This window comes from Corythoichthys intestinalis, chromosome 2 (genome assembly GCF_030265065.1).
Source record: "Corythoichthys intestinalis isolate RoL2023-P3 chromosome 2, ASM3026506v1, whole genome shotgun sequence".
Lineage (NCBI taxonomy): Eukaryota > Metazoa > Chordata > Actinopteri > Syngnathiformes > Syngnathidae > Corythoichthys > Corythoichthys intestinalis.
In genome coordinates, this window is record NC_080396.1 from 59,515,562 (window position 1) to 59,542,703 (window position 27,142).

The 27,142-nt window shown below is 40.0% G+C and overlaps 1 protein-coding gene across 1 annotated transcript in view; it reads left to right on the top strand.

Annotated features, from left to right (window-relative positions):
- Positions 1-27,142, top strand: part of LOC130910389 (probable phospholipid-transporting ATPase IIA) — a 66,273-nt gene that overhangs the window by 9,842 nt on the left and 29,289 nt on the right. The window contains exons 2-15 of the mRNA XM_057827631.1: positions 658-802; positions 2,870-2,983; positions 3,092-3,200; positions 6,036-6,094; positions 6,681-6,732; positions 7,999-8,093; positions 8,471-8,551; positions 8,777-8,852; positions 9,014-9,090; positions 10,336-10,496; positions 10,605-10,747; positions 10,863-10,975; positions 15,332-15,541; positions 25,105-25,266. Of these exons, the coding sequence (XP_057683614.1) occupies positions 658-802; positions 2,870-2,983; positions 3,092-3,200; positions 6,036-6,094; positions 6,681-6,732; positions 7,999-8,093; positions 8,471-8,551; positions 8,777-8,852; positions 9,014-9,090; positions 10,336-10,496; positions 10,605-10,747; positions 10,863-10,975; positions 15,332-15,541; positions 25,105-25,266 (1,597 nt within the window). The remainder of the gene's footprint in view (positions 1-657; positions 803-2,869; positions 2,984-3,091; positions 3,201-6,035; positions 6,095-6,680; positions 6,733-7,998; positions 8,094-8,470; positions 8,552-8,776; positions 8,853-9,013; positions 9,091-10,335; positions 10,497-10,604; positions 10,748-10,862; positions 10,976-15,331; positions 15,542-25,104; positions 25,267-27,142) is intronic.

Genomic DNA, 27,142 nt, shown 5'->3' on the forward strand with positions numbered 1-27,142 from the left:
ATTCAGTGATTCTTTCACCTATCACTTGAGGAAGTCCATGTACCACTGGTGTTAGTCATACCACACTTTGAGAAGCACTAGATTATTAAAAAATAAAATTCATGTAAATAATTCAAATGATTTAATCTGTTAAGAACAGCCGCTGATTTTGAATTTGGGGTGTCCACACATTTTTTCTTCCAATGGTCACATCAAAAATCAAGTTTTTATTGGGGTTCCATATCACCTTTCGTGACAGCTGATAGGCCCTTACCTACCTTCTATGTTTGACTCTTACATTAGGTTTTTTTTTTTTGTTCTTTTCCTATGGGAACCCTAAAATGTTGATGTTTTAGTACTTAATTTCGGTTATGAGGAAAAAGATGACGAAAGTAATTCAAGTTGAATACCTCATATTTAAAAAGTCACTGTTAAAATGTGGGGAAACACTACAAATCTTTTGTGAATTGGCTTTAAAAAAAAAAAGAAGAATAACACCTCAATGGTTATCGTTGCTCAACGGTTATCGTTGTCATTTTGAATACATTTTATTGTGTATTGAATGCAGGGAAAATAATTTTAATTGTAGCTTTTTAAAATTTCAATTTGTGAAATTAACCTTTGTCAGTTGAATTGTTGGCACAACAGTTTTGATTATCACGTGCCCCTTCGTTACAGGTGCTGTCCGTGGTCCAAATGTTGTGGCATGTGCGACTTCCGTCCCCGCACAGTGTGGCTCGGCCATCCGGAAAAGCGGGAGCAGAGGTACCCTCGGAATGTCATTAACAACCAGAAGTATAACTTCTTCACCTTCCTGCCTGGGGTGAGTGTCACACTAAGGTCTCCATTTATTAACCTTCAAACTACAACCTATATTTTTTCCATCTGTATCATTCAGAAGCTAGCCAAATATATAAATTGGACAACAATAAACCAGCCTAGGTGGGCATCTTGTGTCCTAAATAAGACAATCAGAAATTTAAATTTAGCTAATGATTCATTATGATAATTCATTTTTTTTTTTTTTTTTTTTTTTTTTTTTTTTTTATCCAATCATTTTATTTAGCGGGTCTCCTAATTTGGGTCACGGGTGAGGAGGTGTCAGTCAGGCATTCGACTTGCATGAACAGATAAATAACCATTTACCCCAATATAAAGTTGCCACACCCTGAACAATGCAGCCAAACCTGACTGGCATATGTTTTCAGGAGTGGCCAATCACACCGGTTTTTGGATGTTTTTATCTCATAGATTGCAGCCAATCAAAATACATAAACTTTCACATGTGATAAAAATATATGTCTGTGTTTCAAGTGAGCAAGACCTGCGAATTCATACAAAACTGCTGGAGCTACTGAGATACTTTATATATTGACATACTGTATTATTCAGACCATAAAACACACCGACTTGTAAAGCACACCATCAATGAACGAGCTATTTTCATAAATAAGGCTACATGCCTATAAAGCGCATCAGTGCTTCAATGTACCATAATTTTCGGACTATGAGGCCCACCTGACTAAAAGCCGCCACCCACCAACACTGACCAGCACTGTATTAACACGAATCAAGACACAAGTTGTAAATCTGAGTAACTAAGGAAAGGAGTTGCTGTTTGTTTAAGCGATTATTTTGTGTATTTTGCATAAACATTTGCTTTCCAGATATATGCAGTTGTCTTAGGATCATCAGTAGGATGGTGAAATTCGCTATTGTTTGTTTGCCAAATGAAAGACTGGAGCAAAGAGTTTTTGCAATGCAAAATGAAAGCCTTTATATTGTCTTTAGTTTGTTGTCTTTTAATCTTTGCTCTGTTGAACTGCACGCTCTCTACTGAACACATTGACTTTGTCGTGCTAATAATCTCTCACATTGGTGGTAATGGAACTGAGAGGTTATAACTTGACTGTTAAATTTCTTATTGTTATGGGTGGAGGATTCTCCTGTAGTTCCTAAACAGAAAGTATAAAATTTTAGTTGCCTGTGCTGGGCATTTTTCGATATAACGCAAAGTCAAACACAATCTATTTACTAAACTGGTTGGGCTATTGGCCCTTCCCTACAGTCCTTTTCACTGTCTTTGAAGGCAAAAGAAATAAATACAATACATACAGGTAAAACATATTGATGTTAAAAATTCAAAGATTTCAAAATATATTTTTATGTGTGTAAACACTATGTAGTTAATGCCGAATGTAGTTGTTTCAGATCTCTGTTGTCTGTTTTGGGATGTAACATCAGACCTGGGGTGCAGATTTTTTTCACTCAGTGACTTTAAAAAAAAATTGACACACGCTGTAGCCTCCTCTGCAATGAAAGATATTGAGCAAAGATGGGACATCACAACTATGTTCAGTCTCGGCTGTCTTTTAATTAATGTCTATGGTGAATTAATATTCTCTATTAAAGGAATAACAGATACCAATAGTTGTCCCGGGGTGCCTTCTTACGGCTTGGTGTCGGTCAGGGGTGCCCAAGTCCGGTCCTTGAGAGACCCTATCCAGCTTGTTTTCCATGTCTCCCTCCTTGAACACAGCTGAATCAAATGATCAGCTCAGCAGCAATCTCTGCAGGAGCCTGATAATGATTATTTGAGTCAGGTGTGTTGGAGGAGGGAGAAATGGAAAGCAAGCTGTATAGGGGCTCTCGAGGACTGGACTTGGGCACCCCTGGTGTAGGTGATGTTTACTTCTTGGATCATGTCAATCGCTTGAAATAACATTCCAGAACATGTGAAATGATATGTTTCATTACATCAAGTCGTTATTAAGTATAATTCTCAAGAGTGGCTAAACTAAACTGGGAAAAAAAAATTATTGTCTGAAAAATTTGGATTTTAACAAACCAACATACAAAATATTACATCCATGTTTCTTTTTCCCGGCAGGTGCTTTTTAATCAGTTCAAGTACTTCTTCAACCTCTACTTCTTGTTACTGGCCTGCTCTCAGTTTGTGGACGAACTGCGATTAGGTGACCTCTACACCTACTGGGTCCCCTTGGTATCTGCCCTTGACAAACTCTTGCTTTTCCAAAGATATCAGTCCATTATTTTATTCAATGACATTTAATTTCCACAAGCCATTTTTGAAATGGGATTTTCTTTTTAGGGTCTGGTCTTGACCATCACTATCATTCGAGAAGCTGTTGATGAAATAAGATGCTACATTCGTGACAAAGAAGTGAACTCGCAGATCTATAGCAAGCTGACCACAAGAGGTATGCGTTGGACTCATTGAAATTCAGCCTAATATAGCACTAGGATTGAGAAATTCAAGATTTTTAAAAATGTTTTTAATTGCTGTATTCAAGCCGCGTTTGTTGTTCAAAGCCAGTCCCGACTGATGTTCACTGCTTACACCATGACTCCAAAAAGAGAGGTGCTAACTTCACAAACTCAATCTATGTTTTACACTCAGATTCTGTTTCTACATTCACTAACTTTTCCAAACCCCCTGTTAACTCCCTTTCGGAAAAGTGACTAGTTAAAAGAAATTGTTTTGAATTTGTGTTCTGCATGACAAGAATAAAGCTCAATGGAAGACAATCGCTTACACAATCACAGCCATTTGTATGTTGCAAAAGCAGTGATTTACCGTGCTTGAAAATTTTGACCTAAAGTACGTGCCTCCATGTTGAAAATATTTTAACCTACGTATGTGAAAAACCTGAGCAGAGAGCCAGCAGTATGTAGCAGTCTGCTCTACTCTGGTGTCTGCAATGATGCCGATATTGCGGATAACTGCTTAACAAGAGAGTAGCCTGAGAACTAAAGGCACTTTCACGTTAGACCAAGAGGACCAGGGTCCGGTTGGAGAATTACCTCACAACAACACTTGTTCACACTGCGCCAACTGAACCTTCCAAGTAGCATTACGTGGACGAAAGGCACGCTCATTGATTGGACATATAGGAAACCCCTTCCTCCTGGGAGGGGAGGGCGCATGGTGCTGTGACGCTGCACATAATGTAGAAACTCCTTTCGGCCAGCGGCGGGGTCCTTTCCTCCTGACTTGATCCTGAAGGAGAAACGATATCGTCATCGCACACACCATATAATTGTTTGCATTAGTCTAACACATATATAGTCTAACACATACATATGGTACAGGTTTTCGTAGGCACCGTCTAACTGTTTGCATTAGGCTAACACACGTAACATAATTAATCAGGAAATAGTATCATTTTCATATTTACGGTAGGACTACACTACAAATATAAAATAAATAGCACACCATAGTTTAATGAGAAGAAATAGAAGAGATACACAATGCCGTCTTATCACAAGAGTGACGCACCAACTCGGGTAATCTGCTCTCCCAGCAAACTCCAAGGACAAAGCGCTTTGTCCTAAAACAAGTACAACCAGCCCGGACAGCAAAGTTGATAGCGGGCGTCCCAATCCGCGCGCGAACCTAAGCCGCCCAAAACCGGGCACAGCGGGGATGGCCCAAAAGCAACGCCCAGAAACACCTTCGACAAGACCCGCGTCAGCAAAGACTTCAAAAAGACTGGACACTGAGATAAGACAGATTTCTTCTGCTCGGAAACATGTAGCCTTGTTTTGGATCCAGAATTGTCCCTCCGTCGTCTGTTTTTGCCTTGTTTTTTACCATTGTCGACGAATAAATTGTCAACCTGTTTTCGGCGAGTGTTCTTCAAGCTTTTGAAACATGGAGTCAGTGTGCAAAGGGTTAACACAGGAACGCGCGGAGTTTAGCTTCCTCCTGGCCTGGCTCTTCGGGGGCGTCGAGCGGCGGAGCACATTTCCATTCTGTTGCCGGCCTCCCCGTGCGGTTTGGGCTGGGAGGACTAAATTCCTTCAATCCCGAGCGAACTGGAGTATATAAAAAGTACATAGGGGAAAATTAAACCACGAAAGGGAACCGCGTGGTACCCCAAGTTACACAGGCACGCAATCACTTTTACTTTTGTGACTTTTTGGACTGCCAATTGTCACCACTTCAAGGAGAGCGATACTCACGAAACAGCTGCCACGAGAGGGTCTGCATGTCTCGGCCACTTTTCTAAGCAGACCTTGGTCAACTTACATTTACAAGCGAAGCAGGGTGCTCATAAAGCGGGCCGAGACCCAGGATTTTTGAGCGGACCAGAGTTTGTTTGCTTGGTCCGAACTAGAGTTTGGATGTGCGCTCACATTTATAAAAGGAAGCGGCCTATCTGAGAAAAAGAACTCTGGTCTGTTTAAAACTGACCAAACTGTACTAGTGTGAATGCGCCGTAAACGCAGCTCATATTTGTGCCAGTGCTGCCACCTAAGCCACCTTTTCTAGTTTTCAGCATGTATTAACTCTAGAGGAGTGACCCTTTTAAAGCTTATTGGAGCTAAGGGAAACGGTGTGTAATTTAAAGCAGGAACGTAAAAGTAAGCATACAAGGCCACGGTATAAAGTGCGAGCAGCAATAAAAAGGCAGGAGACCTCTTGTGGTTTCAATCACTCGGTCGCTTTGATCTGGCAGCTTGTTTTAGCCATAAAGCAAGTGACCAGTCGCCGCCATGATAGTGGGCCTAGCGCACACTTGTTTTGCGCTGGTCTCCAAAAATGTGCATTGCACCAGCAAACCTTTTTCCGTCTGAAAATCTAAATTATTTTAATTTTGGATATAACGCGGTTATTTGCATGTCCCTGCATAATACCGTTGTCACAATGGGACAAAGCAGATATGTGAATTCCCATGAACCCGATGCATAGTGATATTATATCCGCCTTAATGTCTTGCATATGCATTGGCCAGAGGTCACGACAGAGGTCAGGGGTCAGTGATCTCCTCCAAACAAATTTGCCTGTTAATTCCAAATGGAATGAGAGAGAAAGGTTCAACTCCCCCAGCATTCCTACAGATCTGCATGGAAAATTACTTTCCCCAAACTTTAGTGGGTTAACCGATGAAGCGTGCAGGAAAGCAGCTGGCACTATTACAATTTGATTATAAAGATATGTTTGTGGATAAAACGTTTTCTCCAGACTGTTTTATTTGTGTACCCCATTCCCCTGTAATGTTTTTTTTTGTTCCCTTTTTCTTCCATGTTAGGCACAGCGAAGGTCAAAAGCAGCAACATTCAAGTGGGAGATCTAATAATAGTTGAAAAGGTTGGTTATTTCATCTCTAAATTATTTTACATGACAGTAATGGTAAAGCTCTCACGTAATGCTTCTAATCAAATCTTATCCACTCGATGTACCGTTTCTCTATTTTTTTAGTAGGCCGAGCATATCTAAATTGCAGTAGGTTTTCATTGGAATTACATGTGTGGCTGTTCCTGGCAAAGCTCCATTGAGTACTTTGCACATGAAATATGAGAACAGCACTGCTGTCTTCAGTTTCCAATGGAGGCGTCTTTCTGAATCACAAGTCGCAGAGTGGCCGAAGGAAAGGTCACACACGTAGGCCGCGCATTTTGTCAACATGTCTGACTGATTGTAAGCCGTCTGGAATTGTTAGGTCGCCGAGAGTATGTTTTTTCAATCTAGAGGAAATGCATCACTTTTGGGAGCAGTACAGTCAAATCGGGTCATACTTTGATAGGAAAGTTTACTGTTTTTTTTTTTTTTTTTTTTTTTTTTTTTTTTAAAGTCAGTGTTACTAATCTGCCACATGCAAAGCTATAAGTTAAATATTTTAAAAGCAGGAGGGGTGATGCTGAAGTGATGTTTTTCTTTCTGCCTTTCTTTGTAGAACCAGCGTGTTCCTGCTGACATGATCTTTTTAAGGACCTCTGAGAGAAATGGTAAACATCTGCTGGTCATTCACCCCAGATCTGGCTGGGGAAATGACTTGTTTAAAAAAGGCGCTGAGGTGCAGGGATTAGCCCTGAGCCTGGACAGGAAGTCCTATAATGCCTAAATTGTAATTGGGTCCAGTACTATACTATCAGTCAAAGTTGATGTGTTTGGAAGCAAGAGGGTGCTGCTTCCAGTTAGGCATAGAAACAGTGTAGACCAACGTCGGGCTCGGTCCCTCATGCTAGTTTTGCGGCTGAAATTGCGTAACACAATAAAAATTAATATTGAAAAATAAAAATGATTTACATATGGTGGCACTTTCGAAGGTTTGACACAATCCATTGCTGTTGATCGTAATTCTGTAAATATACAGTAGATCATGTGTTTCTGAATCAAACTTTCAGCATTAGAAAACACTTCATTGCCAAGTTGCTTCAGTATCGATTAACATTAAAAAATTGGTCTTGATTTTTGCTTGTGTGCACTTTCCATGCTTTGTTTTCTTTGAACACTCAATATTAAGCCCACTCTTTTTGGATAAGTTGCACAGAAATACAAAGTAAATGCAAACACACTTGACCACATTGACTTCTCGCTGTCTTGCTAACTCCATGAAATGAGGTCCAATATTGAGGTTTCTCTTTTGTATTAGGAAGACTAATGAAGAAGAAATGTCTTTTGTAATTGCAAACTGCGATGTTAAATTGTAATAGTACTGTAACTGTACAAAGGAGGATGTACAATATTTGATTGATCATCAGATTAATTAGTAATGCCACACCTCTTTTATTATTATACGATGTACAGTATATTGAAGACGATAAATGTCTTTAAAGATGTTCCAACATGCATATTTTTGTGCCTTCGCATCTAAGGGAAAGAAAACCACAGCTTTGGGTTACTGGAAATACTGTATCAATTATCAATTATTAGCCTGAGACAACTGTTATCGTCGTATCGTTTTTGGAGCCATATGACTGACTCATGTAGGCAAAGTTTTATGAGTGTAGTGTCAGGTTTCTTTCCCACTTGTTAATATGGCCGCACACTCGTACTCCAAAAGTCCAACCTGTAGAAAAACTTTTTTTTTCTTCTTCTTCTTCTGCAATGGATGACTGCTATTAACCTTGTGCATGTGTCACAGGAATTGTCCCAGACCACCACCATCATGAATAGAGACGTTACTCATTGACACATGGGGGTTGTGTGTTGTCTCCCCCTATTGGTGAAAGTGTGTCACTAGTATACTTTTTTTGTCTTTTCCCACTCAGGCTCCTGTTTCCTTCGCACCGACCAGCTGGATGGGGAGACCGACTGGAAGCTGCGTCTCCCAGTTGCATGCACGCAGAGGCTACCGACTGCTGCAGTAAGTACATGATGAAGATGGTGTGGTGTATTATACAGAAGAATGTCTTTAATCAATAAGTCAATCAGAAACTGGATTGGATGCCCCACCGCCCCATAGTTAATCCTATCAAATCATTCTGAACAAATGTATTCTTGGATTGTTATGGGTACAGTTTGGGGAAATTACAGAATCTTTTATATTTCTTGTGCACAATGTAAAGTAAAGTCCATAAATGCATGTTTGGAAAAGTTTTGTGTGAATGAACAAGCCAAAAAAAAAAAAAACGCTTAAATACGCTTCAATTAAGACCGACGTGTTAATTAAAATCAATGTTGATTTTATGTTGATTGTTAAAAAAACTGACAACTCACAAGTACTTTTGTTCACATCTCCAGGACCTTCTACAAATCCGATCCTACGTGTATGCCGAGGAGCCAAACATTGACATCCATAACTTTATTGGAACCTTCACCAGAGTGAGTGCTTGTATATTATTTGGTCTAATTTTTGTATGGGATTTTGGTATAGCTTCGGTTCTAACTGCCTTACCTTAATGTTGCGCTTTGTCTACAGATGAATTTGCCAAGAATTTGTCTCCTAGCTCCAGTGCATTTTTCCCCTTCTAAAGAAAACTTAAATAGTTGATGGTAACCTAACTATAGGAATATATAAATCATCTTCAATATGTCATCTTGTCACAGGAGGATGGTGACCCTCCGATCAACGAAAGCCTCAGCATTGAGAACACACTTTGGGCCAGCACAGTTGTCGCCTCGGGTAGGTGCCTCAGGAGCTGAAAGTAACCCATGCTTATCCAGGTGCTGCATGGTTGTGTTTGGGATTATGGTCTTTTGTTTTTTAGCGTTGTTTGTTGGGACCCATGGTTGTATATATTCAGGTATGATTATTGGCGGTTAAATGTGTTGCTCTCATCATAGGCACAGTTGTGGGGGTGGTGATTTATACTGGCAAGGAGCTGCGTAGCGTCATGAATACCTCCAACCCAAGACACAAGGTATGTGTTTTTTAGGATTATATGGACCAGCATTGTTGTGGGTGCTAACAATCCGGGGTAAAATAAACATGATTTCATAATGAAGTAGAGCTGTCAAATGGTTAAAATTTTAATCGAGTTAATCACAGCTTGAAAATTAATTAATCGCAATTCAAACCATCTCTAAAATATGCCATATTTTTCTGTAAATTATTGTTGGAATGGAAAGATAAGACACAATGCGGACATAAACATTCAACATACTGTACATAAGTACTGTATTTGTTTATTATAACAATAAATCCACATGATGGTATTAACTTTATTAACATTCTTTGTGTTAAAGGGATCCACGGATAAAAAGACATAAATTTGAGTACAAGTTATAGTAATTTTGTATTAAAACCCCTCTAAATGTTTTCATTTTAATAAAATTTGTAAAATTTTCAATCAAAAAATAAACAAATAGCTCGCCATTGTTGACGTCACCAAGTGGTGACGTCACATCGGGCTCCCTGCCGTTCTTCCACAGTGTCTTTAACTACGTAAGGTAGTGATTGAAATACACCACAAGTTGGCAATGGCGAGTTTTAAATTGATTAGAGATCTAGCCAATGCAAAGTCTGAGTAAGTTTTATATGTATTTTGCATAGCTATTTTGATTGGTAATGCCACTTCTCTTTGCATTGAGCGCTTTTCTTTTTGTGAACATTATTTTTTTGAGAGACAGGAATATTGTGCTTTCACTAAATGATACTGTAGCGACTTAACTGGTCCACCCAAATGCATGATGGGAAGTTGGGCAACCATGACTGTCAGTGGTGGCTGCAAATGGTATACAGTATGTTTTGCGTTGTGTTCTATTAAGCGTGTTGAGATGAAGAACGTTGCCTCCTCCGCCCAAATGCATGATGGGAAGTTGGCCAACCATGACTGTCAGTAGTGGCTGCCAAAGCTCAGGCCAATAAAAGCGCGGTCCAATGAACGCCTGTGTCGACTCGCATTTCTCTGCCTTTTTGCTCTCATTGTGCTAAAACGGCGTCATTGAAAACTGTTTGAGGCAACGCATGAACGGGTCATTCCGTGCATGCGTTAATTGCATCAAATATTTTAACGTGATTAATTAGAAAAATTAATTACCGCCCGTTAACGCGATAAATCTGACAGCCCTAATTTGAAGACTTGAAAATATTTGGTGCACAACTTTGTGACCTTTCTTCTATGCTACTACAAACTTCAATTTGTTTTTTGTTGGTTTCGTGTCAGGTGGGCTTGTTTGACCTCGAGGTGAACTGTTTGACAAAGATCCTGTTTGGGGCATTGGTGGTCGTGTCTTTGGTCATGGTGGCACTGCAGCACTTTGCTGGACGCTGGTATTTGCAGATCCTTCGCTTCCTACTGCTCTTCTCTAACATTGTGCCTATCAGGTGGGATACACAGTACATACCTGCACCTTGTGACACTAGAGTCATCCTATGCATGTCGTTTTATTCAATTGTGTGCACTTCTAAATCATCTTGTTTCATGTGATGTAGCCTGCGTGTCAATCTGGATATGGGAAAGATGGTTTTCAGTTGGATGATCAAGAAGGACTCCAAGATACCTGGCACGGTGGTTAGAGCCAGCACCATACCTGAACAGTTGGGCCGCATCTCCTACCTGCTGACTGACAAAACAGGTTTGAGATTAGCTACAAGGAAAAAAAGCACATTTCATGCTAATTCAAATAATCAAATGTGCCGCACATAGGCAGACGTTATTGTTATTTACCTCTACGACTATTTGAATGCTAGGAACGCTCACCCAAAATGAGATGGTGTTCCGGCGCCTTCACCTTGGCACTGTGGCTTACGGTATGGACTCTATGGATGAAGTGCAGAGCCATGTGTTCAGTGCCTATACACAGGTACAAAACATGACAAAAACACAACATAAGTACCGGTACTTACAGTGGGGAGAACAAGTATTTGATACACTGCCGATTTTGCTGGTTTTCCCACTTGCAAAGCATGTAGAGGTCTGTAATTTGTATCATAAGGTCTCTTCAACTGTGAGGGACGGAATTTAATACAAAAATCCAGAAAATCATGTTGTATGATTTTTAAATAATAAATTTGCATTTAATTGCATGAAATAAGTATTTGATACATCACAAAAATCGAACTTAATAATTGGTACAGAAACCTTTGTTTGCTATTACAGATACCAAACGTTTCCTGTAGTCCTTGACAAGGTTTGCACACACTGCAGCAGGGATTTTGGCCCACTCCTCCATGCAGATCTTCTCCAGAGCCTTCAGGTTTCGGGGCTGCTGCCGGGCAACACGGACTTTCAGCTCCCTCCATAGATTTTCTATCGAGTTCAGATCTGGTGACTGGCTAGGCCACTCCAGGACCTTAAGATGCTTCTTACGGAGCCACTCTTTAGTTGCTTTGACTGTGTGCTTTGGGTCGTTGTCATGCTCTAAGACCCAGCCACGACACATCTTCAGGGCTCTCACTGAAGGAAGAAGGCTGTCAGCCAAGATCTGGCGATACATAGCCCCATCCATCCTCCCCTCAATACGGTGCAGTCGTCCTGTACCCTTGGCGGAGAAGCAGCCCCAAAAAATGATGTTTCCTCCTCCATGTTTCACGGTTGGGATGGTATTCTTGGGGTTTTACTCATCCTTCTTTTTCCTCCAAACACAACGAGCCGAGTTTAGACCAAAAAGTTAAATTTTGGTCTCATCCGACCACATGACCTTCTCCCATTGCTCCTCTGGATCATCCAGATAGTCAGTGGCAAACTTCAGACGTGTCTGGACATGCACTGGCTTCGGCAGCGGGACCTAATCCATGACGGCGCAATGTGTTCCCGATGGTTTTCTTCGAGACTGTGGTTCCAGCTCTCTTCAGGTCATTGACCAGGTCCTGCCGTGTATTTCTGGGCTGATCCCTCACCTTCCTCATGATCAGTGATGCCCCACGAGGTGAGATCTTGCATGGAGCCCCAGAACGAGGCAGATTGACCGTCAACTTGAACTTCTTCCATTTTCTAATAATCGCAGTCTTTTTCTAATAAAAACAGTTGTTAGCTTCTCACCAAGCTGCATGCTTATTTTCCTGTAGCCCATCCCAGCCTTGTGCAGGTCTATTATTTTATCCCTGATGTCCTTACACAGCTCTTTGGTCTTGGCCATTGTGGAGAGGTTGGAGTTTGTTTGTTTGAGCATGTGAACAGGTGTCTTTTATACAGGTAACAAGTTCAAACAGGTGCAGTTACTTCCGGTAATGTTTGGAGAACAGGAGGGGTTCTTAAAAAAGAACTAAGAGCCGAAATGTTTACTAGTTGGTAATGTATCAAATACTTATTTCATGCAGTTAAATACAAATTTATTATTTAAAAATTATACAATGTTATTTTCTGGATTTTTGTATTAGATTCCGTCCCTCACTGTTGAAGAGAACTTAGGATACAAATTACAGACCTCTACATGGCTTGCAAGTGGGAAAACCAGCAAAATCGGCAGTGTATCAAATACTTGTTCTCCCCACTGTACATTTCAGGCACAAACAGTTATCCGGAAAATCTAAGATGAAAAAGCAGAAACAATATTTTTTTAAATTCCATTTGTGATTGTTTGTACCTCTCCATTCTTCCTGACCCCTGATCATAGTCTTTGTCCCCCTTGACACCAGAGGTTAGCGAAGCAGGAAACAGGATTAACCTTAATCGCCAAGCACTGCCTCAACATGTTTAATGATGTTGTCATTAACCTCTGCAACATGCAAATGGCTAATAATAGAAAGGCCACAGTGCAAAAGCGAAGTATTCACATTTAGTTAAAAACATATGGATTTTTTATATACCGTAATTCTGTCACTAGTGATTACAGCTAGAATTTCAGATTTGTGGTGGGTATTTTGGCCTGAGTAACAGAGAGAGGGCGAGTGAAACGGTTGTTTTTGCTTAAATAGGCTGTAGGCAGCGGTGTTTAGGGCTCAGTATTCATTGAAACAATGAGCACATCAACATGTGAAAGCAGTTTACTGACAGTCAGTCTGGCAGATTAAAAGAAATGCCTGCAAGGTGTTGAAGGCATGCAAATTCATTGAATTAGTTTCTTGAGGTTTACAGTTTGGTAAGGCCAAAATTACAGTAACTTTTTGTAGTCACCTGCTTGCTTGCTGTCACATAGCCACATCATCAATACTGCTTCAAGTAAGAAATTACAATTCAACGTAGCCTAATTGACAAGAACATTAGAGCAGTACTTCTCAAATAGTGGGGCACGTTCCCCCAGGGGGTTGCAGAGCGATGCCGGAGGTGGCGCATGTGACCTCAGGGAACATACTTTTTTGCTGTACTAGAATAAAGTGGAATTGCACATCAACTCATCAAGTGGGTGGCAGTGGCGCTCTCATTTTTAGAGTGTGTGCAGTATTTTTTAACCAAACGAGCACACAGGTAAGAGCATTGGAGATATGACGAGCTAAGACAAGGAATTAAGACGCAGCGTGCGTAGCTTTTGGCTTTGACTTGTAATACAGTGGGAGACGAGAAAAGACCAGTATGTTTACTGTTCTAAAAATGTTTGCAGCGTACAGCAGGAAGCCAAATCAATTAAGAAATCATTTATTGCATAAATTCTGGTGTGGATAAAATGCATTATTGTAAACACATTTTTTAAGCAGTGGTGCGCATTGACATATCCATCTCATGTCAAATGTAGCAACTTCTAAAACCGATATTACCAATATACAGAGCCCTCCATAATAATTGGCACCCCTGGTTAAGATGTGTTTTTTAGCTTCTAATGATTTTTTTTTAATTTAAATAATATGGGACCTTAATGGAAAGAAAGGGAAAAATCCAACCTTCAATACAAGTGCATTTATTCAGTAGGGAAAAAATCCAACATAAAGAAATAATTATTTGACATCAAATAATGTGTGTCACAATTATTAGCACCCCTGGTATTAATACTTTGTACAACCCCCTTTTGCCAACAAAACAAGGTCTGGGGACTGAGATGGCCATGGGATGAGCTTGATTTTGTGTCTGGTGAACCATTTCTCTGTAGATTTGGCCATATGTTTAGGGTCATTGTCTTGCTGAAAGACCCAGTGACGACCCATCTTCAGCTTTCAGGCAGAGGGCAACAGATTTTGATTTAAAATGTCCTGGTATTTCAAAGCATTCATGATGCCATGCACCCTAACAAGGTTCCCAGGGCCTTTGGAAGCGAAACAGCCTCACAGCATCACTGACCCACCCCCATACTTCACAGTGGGTATGAGGTGCTTTTCAGCATGCACATCTTACGTGGCACGCCAGACCCACTTAGAATGTTTGTTGCCAAAAAGCTCAATCTTGGTGTCATCTGACCAAAGCACACGGTCCCAGTTGAAGCCTGGGACCGTGGGTCTGGCGTGCCACGAAAGAGGACCCCAGGAGGAAGCCTCTTCTGAAGACGGTACACAAGAAAGCCTGCCTCAGAGGTGGGGGGTCATTCCCACCACCATGCTTGACTGTAGGCATGACACACTTATCTTTGTACTCCTCACCTGGTCGCCGCCACACATGCTTGAGACCATCGGAACCAAACAAATTAATCTTCGTCTCATCAGACCATAGGACCTGGTTCCAGTAATCCATGTGCTTTGTTGACATGTCTTCAGCAAACTGTTTGCGGGCTTTCTTGTGTACAGTCTTCAGAAGGGGCTTCCTTCTGTGACAGCTATGCACACCAATTTGATGTAGAGTGCTGCGTATGGTCTGAGCACTACCAGGCTGACCCCCCACCTCTTCAATCTTTGCAGGAATGCAGACAGCACTCCTGTAACGAGTCACATGACACTTTGGAGGGAAAATGACAAGCAGTACTCAATTTGGACATTTAGGGATGTAAATAGTTTCTAAAGGGTGTACTCACTTTTGTTGCCAGGGGTTTAGATATTAATGGCTATATTTTGAGTTATTTTGAGGTGAAAATAAATTATTATATAAGCTGCACACAGACTACTTTTCATTGTGTCAAAGTATCATTTTGTCAGTGTTGTCCCATGAAAAGATGTACTTAAATATCTGCAGAAATGCGAGGGGTGTACTCACTTTTGTAATGCACTGTATCTCGGAAGCAGATATTTTCCAAAATTTTGTAGACTGGCGTAATCAATAAATCACTGCCATCTCTAGGTTATTAAATGCAGTTGTTCACAAGATACTCACTCTCTTTCAAAACCCATCTGTCCTCATCTGTGGCCTGTGTACTCCTCAGCCCACCCATGACCTTCCGGCCTCTAGGACCCCAGCGGCCACAAAGGTTCGCAAAACCATCAGCAGTAGGGTTCACGAGGCGGTGAAAGCCATCGCGTTGGTGCACAACGTCACGCCGACATATGAATCCAACGGTGTGACTGACCAGGCTGAGGCAGAGCAACACTACGAAGACACCTGCAGAGTGTACCAGGCTGCCAGCCCAGACGAGGTAAGTGCACCATCATATAGTTGTCTATTTTCATTACATCATCTGAAAATATCAACTGTTTGAGCTTACCAGTCCTATCAGTCTGAATGTCCTGTCATTGACTCCGAATTTTAGTACCGTATTTTTCGGACTATAAGTCGCAGTTTTTTTCCATAGTTTGGCTGGGGGTACGACTTATACTCTGGAGCGACTTATGTCTGAAATTATTAACACATTGTTATATCATTTCACATGTTATTTTGGTGTTTTGGGGTCACACTGATGGTTTGGTAAACTTGTTAGCATGTTCTTTATGTTATAGTTATCTGAATAACGTTTAGTAGCTATGTTACATTAACATACCGGCCACGTTGGCATTTTGTTGTTCATGCATCATGTACCATTATCATACTGTACATTTATCCAGCATGTTGTTCTCTATTGTATTTTTATTTTAAATTGCCTTTCAAGATGACATATCTGTTCTATGTGTTGGATTTTATCAAGTAAATTTCCTCCCAAAAATGAGACTTCTCCTCCGGTGCGACTTATGGTTTTTTTTTTCCTCATCATTGCGCATTTTTGGGCTGGTGTGACTTATACTCAGGTGCAACGTAGTCCGAAAAATACGGTACTTTTTTGTTGTTGTAGAGTTGAGGTCTCACAGTGTTTTGCTGCGTACACCCTAGGAAAGAAAAGCACAAAAGTTGAATTTCCCACCTCTAGCTCCTGGTGTTGGATGTTTTCACACATCCAGTCATGATGAGTGATTTGCTTGCATTTTTCCCAGCTTTAATTATATAAGACCATCAAACTATCCCAACATGGACCATTCTGTGTTTGTCACTATGGGTCTTCCCTTGCCCGCTTTCCTTCTTGAAGTGTCACAAGCCAAATGTCATCCCACATTTGCGTCCTCGATGGTACGCATTCTTTGAACACCAGGAAAAGGTCTGCTGAATTCAACGTGATCCATTTCCTGCAGTGTGAATACGGATTTCCTTTATGTGCTCCCCAGTCTCCTGCACTTATCCCCTTTTGGTTTTCCTCTGAACATATTTCACGGGTCACTGCATTTGTCATTGACGAACCCACCTACGTTTGTTGTTTGGAGGAAACGACTGCTTTTGACTCTTTAGATGTGACGCTAATGAGAAATATGTTGGACGATGCACATTCCAGAGCTCAGCAATTTAGGCTGGCTTTTTCTTTCTCACAAGCTAATAGGAAGTCTTAATCAGGGCTGATTCACAAACATTGAATAATTGTTAGATTGTTAAGCCGTTTCAGTGTTATGTTAAAATGAATAAATAATGACATTCTTTTTAGTAAATCATCTTGTTTTATCAGTGGTGAGCTATTTTTAGAACGGACCCGTGGGTTAATTTTTATCATTTTTCTTCTTTTTTTCTTTGTGGAATCTAACTTTGAAATCTGACTTTTCCATCATGCGTCAGCCATTCATCTTGAAACTTGTTAGCTGTGTTGCATTGGCTGCAACTACTGATCCATGGATCGTTGTTTTTATTTTATTTTATTTTTTTAGTTTGATTAATTAATTGCAGGTTTATTGGTGCATGGCTTGCCTGTAGTTTACGAGTTAGCCAGTAGAGGGCATGCACACACGGCCTTCAGCCTGCAAGGTGCTGTAAGCGCAGCTTGTTTGTTTTTAACTTTGACTTTTTATTTGGGTTACACAGCCCAATCCATAATAGGCTGTAGCTCAGATGTTGGCAACCCAAAATGTTGAAAGAGCAATATTGGACAAAATAAGCAAACAACAAATATGTCTGGAGCCGCAAAAAATTAAAAGCGTTAAGGTGTCAGCGACAGCAGGAAAAAAAATTAAATAGCATTATTATATGAATTAGAATTATATTTTGAGACGATTCGACTGTATCCAACAATTTTGCAAAGCGCAGATGACGATAAATTAGTCTCTGCCGTTTAGACCTGCCTGTCAGTATAGCGCTTTAGCGTCCCCAGTTTCAGTCTCTCTACTCCAGTATTTTCACAGGATATTCTTTTTATCTAAGTATTTTTCCCCAATTGCTAAATAAATGGTATGGTCATGACTCATGACAAAAAGCAGTCGTGTTCTAAATGGAATATGAAATATTAAAAATGCATTTATTCAGTACGACAGGGCAACATAATGGTCAAAACTGGCAACTTCTTCCTCTCCCGAACGGTATTTTATGCCAGTTAGTTCGACTTTTGTCATTTCCCTGCCCTGGCTTCAGAGACGAAGGAAAGGCAGTGCTCGTCTATGGGGAGAGATTTGTCTCAAAAATATTCTCACAAATACATCCGCGATTCACACATATTTTTTGTAGATGCACAAATATATCCAAGATTTTCCCATGTAGTTTCGAGATCCACAAATATATTCGTGAGTTTCACATGTGTTTTTGTAATCCACAAATATATCCGTAAGTTTTACGTGTGTTTTTTTATGTTGTGCGTGCACTCATCATGACTTATTGTTTGCAAACATTCGAATTGTATTTGTGAATCGGCGGCTGCGTGCATTTATTTTTGAGACAAACATAACAAGAAACGGTCAATTTTTCACACACAAGCGCATTCGCGATTCACACGGGTTTTTCAAATTCACAAATACATCGGCGATTCTCACAAATACAGAGCCTTGCAAAAGTATTCGGCCCCCTTGAATCTTGCAACCTTTCGCCACATTTCAGGCTTCAAACATAAAGATATGAAATTTAATTTTTTTGTCAAGAATCAACAACAAGTGGGACACAATCGTGAAGTGGAACAACATTTATTGGATAATTTAAACTTTTTTAACAAATAAAAAACTGAAAAGTGGGGCGTGCAATATTATTCGGCCCCTTTACTTTCAGTGCAGCAAACTCACTCCAGAAGTTCAGTGAGGATCTCTGAATAAGCCAATGTACTCCTAAATGACCGATGATGATAAATAGAATCCACCTGTGTGTAATCAAGTCTCCGTATAAATGCACCTGCTCTGTGATAGTCTCAGGGTTCTGTTTAAAGTGCAGAGAGCATTATGAAAACCAAGGAACACACCAGGCAGGTCCGAGATACTGTTGTGGAGAAGTTTAAAGCCAGATTTGGATACAAACAGATTTCCCAAGCTTTAAACATCTCAAGGAGCACTGTGCAAGCCATCATATTGAAATGGAAGGAGCATCAGACCACTGCAAATCTACCAAGACCCGGCCGTCCTTCCAAACTTTCTTCTCAAACAAGGAGAAAACTGATCAGAGATGCAGCCAAGAGGCCCATGATCACTCTGGATGAACTGCAGAGATCTACAGCTGAGGTGGGAGAGTCTGTCCATAGGACAACAATCAGTCGTACACTGCACAAATCTGGCCTTTATGGAAGAGTGGCAAGAAGAAAGCCATTTCTCAAAGATATCCATAAAAAGTCTCGTTTAAAGTTTGCCACAAGCCACCTGGGAGACACACCAAACATGTGGAAGAAGGTGCTCTGGTCAGATGAAACCAAAATTGAACTTTATGGCCACAATGCAAAACGATATGTTTGGCGTAAAAGCAACACAGCTCATCACCCTGAACACACCATCCCCACTGTCAAACATGGTGGTGGCAGCATCATGGTTTGGGCCTGCTTTTCTTCAGCAGGGACAGGGAAGATGGTTAAAATTGACGGGAAGATGGATGCAGCCAAATACAGGAACATTCTGGAAAAAAACCTGTTGGTATCTGCACAAGACCTGAGACTGGGACGGAGATTTATCTTCCAACAGGACAATGATCCAAAACATAAAGCCAAATCTACAATGGAATGGTTCAAAAATAAACGTATCCAGGTGTTAGAATGGCCAAGTCAAAGTCCAGACCTGAATCCAATGGAGAATCTGTGGAAAGAGCTGAAGACTGCTGTTCACAAACACTCTCCATCCAACCTCACTGAGCTTGAGCTGTTTTGCAAGGAAGAATGGGCAAGAATGTCAGTCTCTCGATGTGCAAAACTGATAGAAACATACCCCAAGCGACTTGCAGCTGTAATTGGAGCAAAAGGTGGCGCTACAAAGTATTAACGCAAGGGGGCCGAATAATATTGCACGCCCCACTTTTCAGTTTTTTATTTGTTAAAAAAGTTTAAATTATCCAATAAATTTTGTTCCACTTCACGATTGTGTCCCCCTTGTTGTTGATTCTTGACAAAAAATTAAAATTTTATATCTTTATGTTTGAAGCCTGAAATGTGGCGAAAGGTTGCAAGGTTCAAGGGGGCCGAATACTTTTGCAAGGCACTGTACATTAGTCATTTTCACGTGTTTTTCAGATCCACAAATACGTCCACGTTTTCCACATGTATTTTTCAAATCCACAAATACTTCGCAAATTTCACATGTGTTTTTTAATGATGTGCTTGCAATTATCATGACTTGACATTTTTTAAGTATTCAATTTTGCTTGTGAATTGTTGGAGCTGTGTTTTTTAACAGCGAACACGTGCATTTATTTTTGAGACAAACGTCACTAGATGTTGGACCAAGATTTTCTCACACACAAGCCGACAATTTTCACGTGTCTCAAAACACCTCCGCTTCCACCCGATAGGTGGCAGTATTCAGCGCATACACTATAAAGCAGGGGTGGGCAAACTGGTCCTCGAGGGCCGCAGTGGGTCATGGTCTTTGTTCCAACTGACCCAGCACAGAGTTTAAATAGTTTATCCAATGAGGTTTCAGCAGAAATGAGAAGCACCTGCCAGCAATCGACTGATTGCACTTCAGATTGGTGAAAAGGTGTCCTCTTAATGGGTTGCAACAAAAACCTGCACCCACTGCGGCCCTTTGTGGAATAGTTTGCCCACCCCTGCTATAAAGGTATGATTCCCAAACTTCAAGAACTATCAAGACGGTCCGTGTACCTTTTGGCCGTTTGTTTTTCCTTCTATATCTATATCTTTCAATATTTGTTTTCCTCCGTGTTCGCTTTTATGATGAGCCTTGACCAGTAGCGCCTCCAGAAATTTTTCATAGGGGTGGCCAGATGGGGCCACTTAAAATTTTGGGGTGGCCAAAACTAAAAGCCATAATTTCAGGTTTTCATTATGTTATTGCAGTAAAAAGGTCAGAGGAAAACTATGAGAAAGACTTGAGGACACGGCTACTGATATACTTTGGTGTATTGTGTGATATTTGATGTTACTAATGATTTAATGTGCGTAGTCCATAACTGTCCAGTCAACATTTTGAGTTCCACAACAATTCTGTTTTATTTTATTATGTATATATTAGGCATAAGGTGTACAATTAACAAAACAAAACAATTACTGGGGAAAAGCAGGTGCTGGCAGATTTGCATATGGGATGAAATGCATAACTGATGCTACAACAATCTAACGATATACTGGCAAGCGGGGTGGCCAGTGGGGTGGCCAACAAATTTATAGGGGTGGCCGTGGCCACCCCTGGCCAGGCGCCACTGGCCTTGACCCGGAAAAAGTTCTTCTTCAACAAGGCATTGTCTTCCGGGTCATGGCTCATTGAATTCTTTACAAAAACAAATCTTTATTCTTGGACAATTAGATGCAGAAGAAAATCATTTTTGTGTCACAACTTTTTAATTGCAACGGGCACCTGATGTCTTACGTGGAGTTTTTTGATTATTTTCAGTTACCAGTTAGAACTAAGCAATATGCTATTGTTTATGATGAGATTCCTTCAGGATTCATTATGCTGTGCAGAAATGTAAGCATGCAATTTCAAACTTTATCTCCTCCAAATATACTAAATTCAAGTGTGGGTAAATTATGTTAACTACATTACAAAAATTCGAATAGATACACTTGATCTCTATTTCAGAATGAGATTAGATCCACACCATATCTTAAGTCTGTTTGGAATCAATTTGTTGGATATATCATTTGGTCTAAGGTATGGACTATCCCCAATATGTTTCCGTTGACAAGTAAGGTCAAAGAAGTCGCTTTCAAAATTATCCATAGATACTATCAAGCGGGACATTGAGACAAACGTTTTTTTTTTTCTGTGGAAATCATCCAGAGACAGTTCACCACCCTTTTTGTACCTGGTCTTTTTCCAATAAATTTTGGAAAGAACATTGCAAGTTCATGATCAAACTCAAATGGGAAAATGTCATTTTTTGTCTCTATAAGAATCGCAAGAATGAGTGGTTTTATTATTAATCTTCTCATTTTGCTATCGAAATTCTACCTCCACAAATGTATATTATTCAGCAAGTTTTTTTTTATTTTTTAAAATCTCTTTCATAACGAGAGTGTGTGCTACATAAACCAGTTTTTTTTAATCAAATAATTCACTTTCATAATGAGAGTGTGCTACATCAATCTGTTTTTTTTTTTTTTAATCTAATCTAAAAGCGGAAAAAACAATATTTGTGAAAAACTTTGTTAATAATTGATTACAGCATTATTCATTGTTTTGTTTTTTGTTTTTCTCTGATTTGTAATGTTTGAAATGTTTATGCCCCCTGCCATATTTGTGTTTGTGTTGTTTTGTTTTTGGTTTGTATTGTTGATTCTTCCATCTGGTTTTTTTTCCCGACTTCAGTTTAAAAAAACAGTTATTGGAAAGATGGATTAAGGCTCGTTTCCGTTATTGAATTAGCAGTTTTTAATTGGGAAACGGGAGATGATTCATTTCTCTCTCTTTTGTTAACACGCATAAAAATTGGGCTTCCAACATTAGAAGGAAAAACGAATGGCCAACGGACCCAAGACATCTGTTTATCTGTTGCCCGGTGTAATGTCACCTGCCCGGTGTCAGTCTCTTTTGATGGGTACGTTTGACCTTTCTATGCGCTAAATACTGCCACCTCGGGTGAAAGCTGAGGTGTTTTGAGACACGTGAAAATTGTCGGCTTGTTGTGTGTGAGAAAATCTTGGTCAGACATCGAGTGACAAAACAGCTCCAACAATTCACGAGCAAAATTGAATACTTAAAAAATGTCAAGTCATGATAATTGCACGCACATCATTAAAAAAAAAACACGTGAAATTTGCGGAAGTATTTGTGGAAAACGCGGACGTAGATCTGAAAAACACATGTGAAAATGACTGACGTATTTGTGAGAATTGCGGACGTATTTGTGCATTTGAAAAACACGTGTGAATCGCGAATGCGCTTGTGTGTGAAAATTTGACCGTTTCTTGTTATGTTTGTCTAAAAAATAAATGCACGCGGCCGCCGATTCACAAATACAATTCGAATGTTTGCAAACAATAATTCATGATGACATAACATAAAAAAAAAAAAACACACGTAAAATTTACGAATATATTTGTGGATTACAAAAACATATGTGAAACTCACGAATATATTTGTGGATCTCGAAACTACATGTGAAAATCTTGGATATATTTGTGCATCTACAAAAAATATGTGTGAATCGCGGATGTATTTGTGAGAATATTTTTTAGACAAATCTCTCCCCATACTCGTCGCCGGGAATGAACCCCGAAAATAGCCCATTCTCGGTGGACAAACCGGCCGACGTCGGAGCGGGGTGCTGCTCATAGCCAAACCGAGGAAAGCGCATTCTCGGTGGGCACGCCTTTATCAGCCGGCGACCATGGTGCGGTCTTCGGCCGTGTGACCTTTTCTGTGGACAGGGAGTATTTCCCGTTCACCCACAAAATGCAAGCCACCCCCTTATTAAAACCAGGGGTGCACAATATCAATTTTTTGAAACCGATATCGATAACTTCCTGCTCCTCAAGGCCATTACATTTACGATAACCGATAATATATATATAATTTTTCAATGTATATTCATCTGAGTTTTTTAACACCTGTAGGTCAAAACTACCAGTGGTGGATTCAGCATAGATTTCCCTTTGACCTAACCAGAATTTTCTTGATGACATGAATATTATCATAATTAAAACAAAGACAAGAACAGTTTTGACTTCAAATAAAGTGACCATATTACTTTTTTCAAATAAATATAATTTGAGTCAATCACAATTAGCCACTATCATTGACGATGTGTTCCCCTGAACAATGAGCACTGATCTAAAACAAACATAAACCCAACAGATATTGTGCTTTTTCAGCAGATTAAACATTTGGTGCAACAGGAGAAGAGACTTTTGTCGTCTTGGTCCATGAAACAACTTTCTTAACCTGGCAATTATAGGACAGCAAGCCTATCAATAACCAAAAGGCCTCTCAAGAACTTGTAAACAACACTGTAAAATGCAAACATTTGCTAATAGCAATAGTAAGGTTTATAACTCAGTGAAGGGAAAATACGGCCTCTAGAACAGTAACAAAACTTTGGATACTGGAGTGGAAACAAACACACACATCCCAATCCACCGACACCGTTCCAAAAATATTATTAATAGGCCCGATAATATATAATGTTATCGGATTTATTGGGATGACATCGTAATTCCTAATATCGGACCAATAATTATCGTGCACCTCTAATTAAAACGCTTGCCATGATCCCAGTATTTGACATAAAACACGAATCTTATTTCCCTCAACCACCTTTGTCCATTTTCAAACATTTTTGAAAATGCTCCAGGGAGCCACTAGGGCAGCACTAAAGAGCCGCATGCGGCTCTCAAAACATGGGTTGCCGACCCCCGCTCTAACTCATGAAAGAGGACAAGGCCTAAAGAAAATTGATCAATACACAGATTAAATTATTCACAGGTAGTAATACAGTAAATGATCACATATTTGGGATTTTACAGATTTTCCCTGTTTTTCTGCTCAGGCTGAATCCAATTACAAAATTATAATTCATTTCCATTGTTAAAACACTTTCCAATTAAACGATATTGAAAAAAATTGTGCAAATAAAATTCCAATAATTTCTGAAGAGATTGTAAAGATTATGCAAAAAATGATGGTTTGCCAATAACATCGAGGAAGACTGTTCTTTAAATTGATGGTAACACTGCGATTGCCTGGCAACCAATTCAGGGTGTACCACCCCCTACTGCCCATAGTTAGCTATGATACATCAACCCCACGACCCAGTTGGGAATAAGTGGCTCGGAAGATGAATGAATGAATAGCTACACGTAGGATATTTCATGTATTAAGATTTGGGCTTTAACGTTTTGGCCTGTTTGTCACTCTTAATAAGTCACATCACACAGTATTATCATTCAAACTGCTTTCCAATTTCCCAATGCTACTTTCTGCCATTGTATGCTTTTGGTCACTACCATTAGAGCTGTCACACAATGCTTAATGGCTTTGTTGTTTGATGCACAACCTCTGGCCTGCAAGTTATTGATTAGTTCATCTCCTCTATTTTCCTCCTCAAAAAGGTTCTTGAGTATTGGAAGTGGTTGTCCCCCACTATCCTTGGGACACTATTGAACATCATTTTAATCACACAGCAATTTATAAATCAATAGTATTGAATGCTCCATATTCCCCAGTCATTGAGTCATCCTCAATGTGCACTGAAGTCTGAGGAAGTCTATTTAGGCTAGGGATTCTGTTCACTTTATAATTCAAGTAATGGAGCATTAATGTGAGAAAATGGCATTCGGATCAATAGTCTTTCAATCCAACCTCATTGTTAGTGTTTCCTATCGGCTGTCTGCAGGTGTCGCTGGTGCAGTGGACGGAGAGTGTTGGTTTAACACTGGTTGGGAGAGATCAGTCCTTCATGCAACTCAGGACTCCTACTGGCCAAATTATGAACTTCACTATCCTGCAGATTTTCCCTTTCACATATGAGAGCAAGAGGATGGGCATCATTGTGCGGGTGAGTGCCAAAATCAAGGGCGTAGGTTTGGTCTCAACATTGGTAGGGACGATTTAACAGCATAACCTGCATGTACACTTTTTTTCTGGGGACACGGCATTAATACGACCAAACGGATTGGGTGAAAAGGGGTCAGGGCTACATTTCCCAAGAATATGAACCTAATTAATTGATAGGCTTAGTGATAATGCAAATTAAATCTGTATTGACTTATACTAACTTTCATGTGTATTGGTTCAGGTGATATACCGTTTTATTTAAACGTTTGTTTAAAAAAACTACTAAAGAAGCATTTTGAAAACTTAAGAACAAATGTCTGGATTTTATTAGCAAATTTAAATTGCTATATTTGAACATAAATTATATTAACATACACAATAAATACAAACTTGTTAAAGTGATCCTCTAACTTAAATACACGTAGGCGCTAATAAACCACAATTGTACTAAAATATGTTGTTAGAAACACATAAAATGTTAAATCAATGGCAATATTTTATAATATTTAGTCCATATTTTGACCGTTAGTTGGCGCCATGGTTTGCGGGCTGGCAATGATGACGTCATTGGTATCTTTCGTGTTGAACAATTGCTTATTGCTGCCTAAACTCGCGAAGTAAAATGCCACAATGTGCTGCTTTTGGATGCAATTTCCAGTAAAATGAAAACAAGGGGAGTGAAGGTGGAATTATTATTTTTAGTGAATAAATGTGCGTATGTGGAAGCTTCTCCCCCTTTTTGGTCCCTGTATGCATGTATCCTACCCACCACGCGTTACAACTAGCGCCCGAACATTTTTCCTGGATCCTCAGTCAAGTAAGGGATCCGTCTATTTTCTGGATCCGACGGTCCCACCGCGTCTGCAATATTGGTTTCGGATCTGTCCATTTTTTTGATTCGTCGGTCCCACAGCGGCTTTTCGGATCAGTCTATTTCGTGGAATCGACGGCCTAATCGCGGCTGCGACATTGCCATGGTATCGGTCTAATTCCTGGATCTTCGAGTGAGTAAAAAACGCGGATTTGGATTACTATTGCCATCCTTTTTGTTGACTATTCTTCGTGGGAGTTTTCCCCAAATCATACTAAATAATTAAAGCAGTATGGCACGCTACAGTGACGACAGTGACTCTGATGTGGACCTTACAACAATGTTGTGAGTTCGTTAGGGAACACGTGTTTGCGTACTGCTGAGCTCCCGAGTGAAGAGTGGTCAAGGTGGAAATATTATTTTTTGTGAATAAATGTGCATAAGTGGAAGCTTCTCCACTTTTTGGTACTTTTATACACGTATACTAGCTACCACGCGTTACAATGTACAAGACATGGATTACACAAGGTGTGCTCTTTGGCCTGTACTGTAAGCACACGACAGCTCTGGATGGTAACAATCGACATAATTATATTGGGATAAGTTTGAAAACGCAATATGCTTACCTTGAATATCTGCTAACAAAACCGGACAGCATACACTCTCGCTCCCAACCGGACTTCCCAACAGGAGACTCTCGCATCACCAGTTTTGCCCAACTTTTGTCTTATCAGGTATTTGCTGCACGCATTTTTCCCTGAAGCTCATCTTGTGAACGACCGACAGTGCTGTCCTGCTCTTCACTTTTCAGATCTGGTTCAAATAGGAAGGGTAGAACTGACGACATGTTGGAAAAGCTAACAAGTAACACGCTGGAATTTCGGCAACGGGACCAGTGACGTCACGCACTGCGACGTAACAAGAATGGCGACCTATCACTTAAAATAATTTTACAAACTTTATTAAAACAAAAACATTGAGGGGTTTTAATATCAAATTATTATAACTCATACTAACATGTATCTTTTAAGAATTACTTGTCTTAAAAACAGAGGATCCCTTCAAT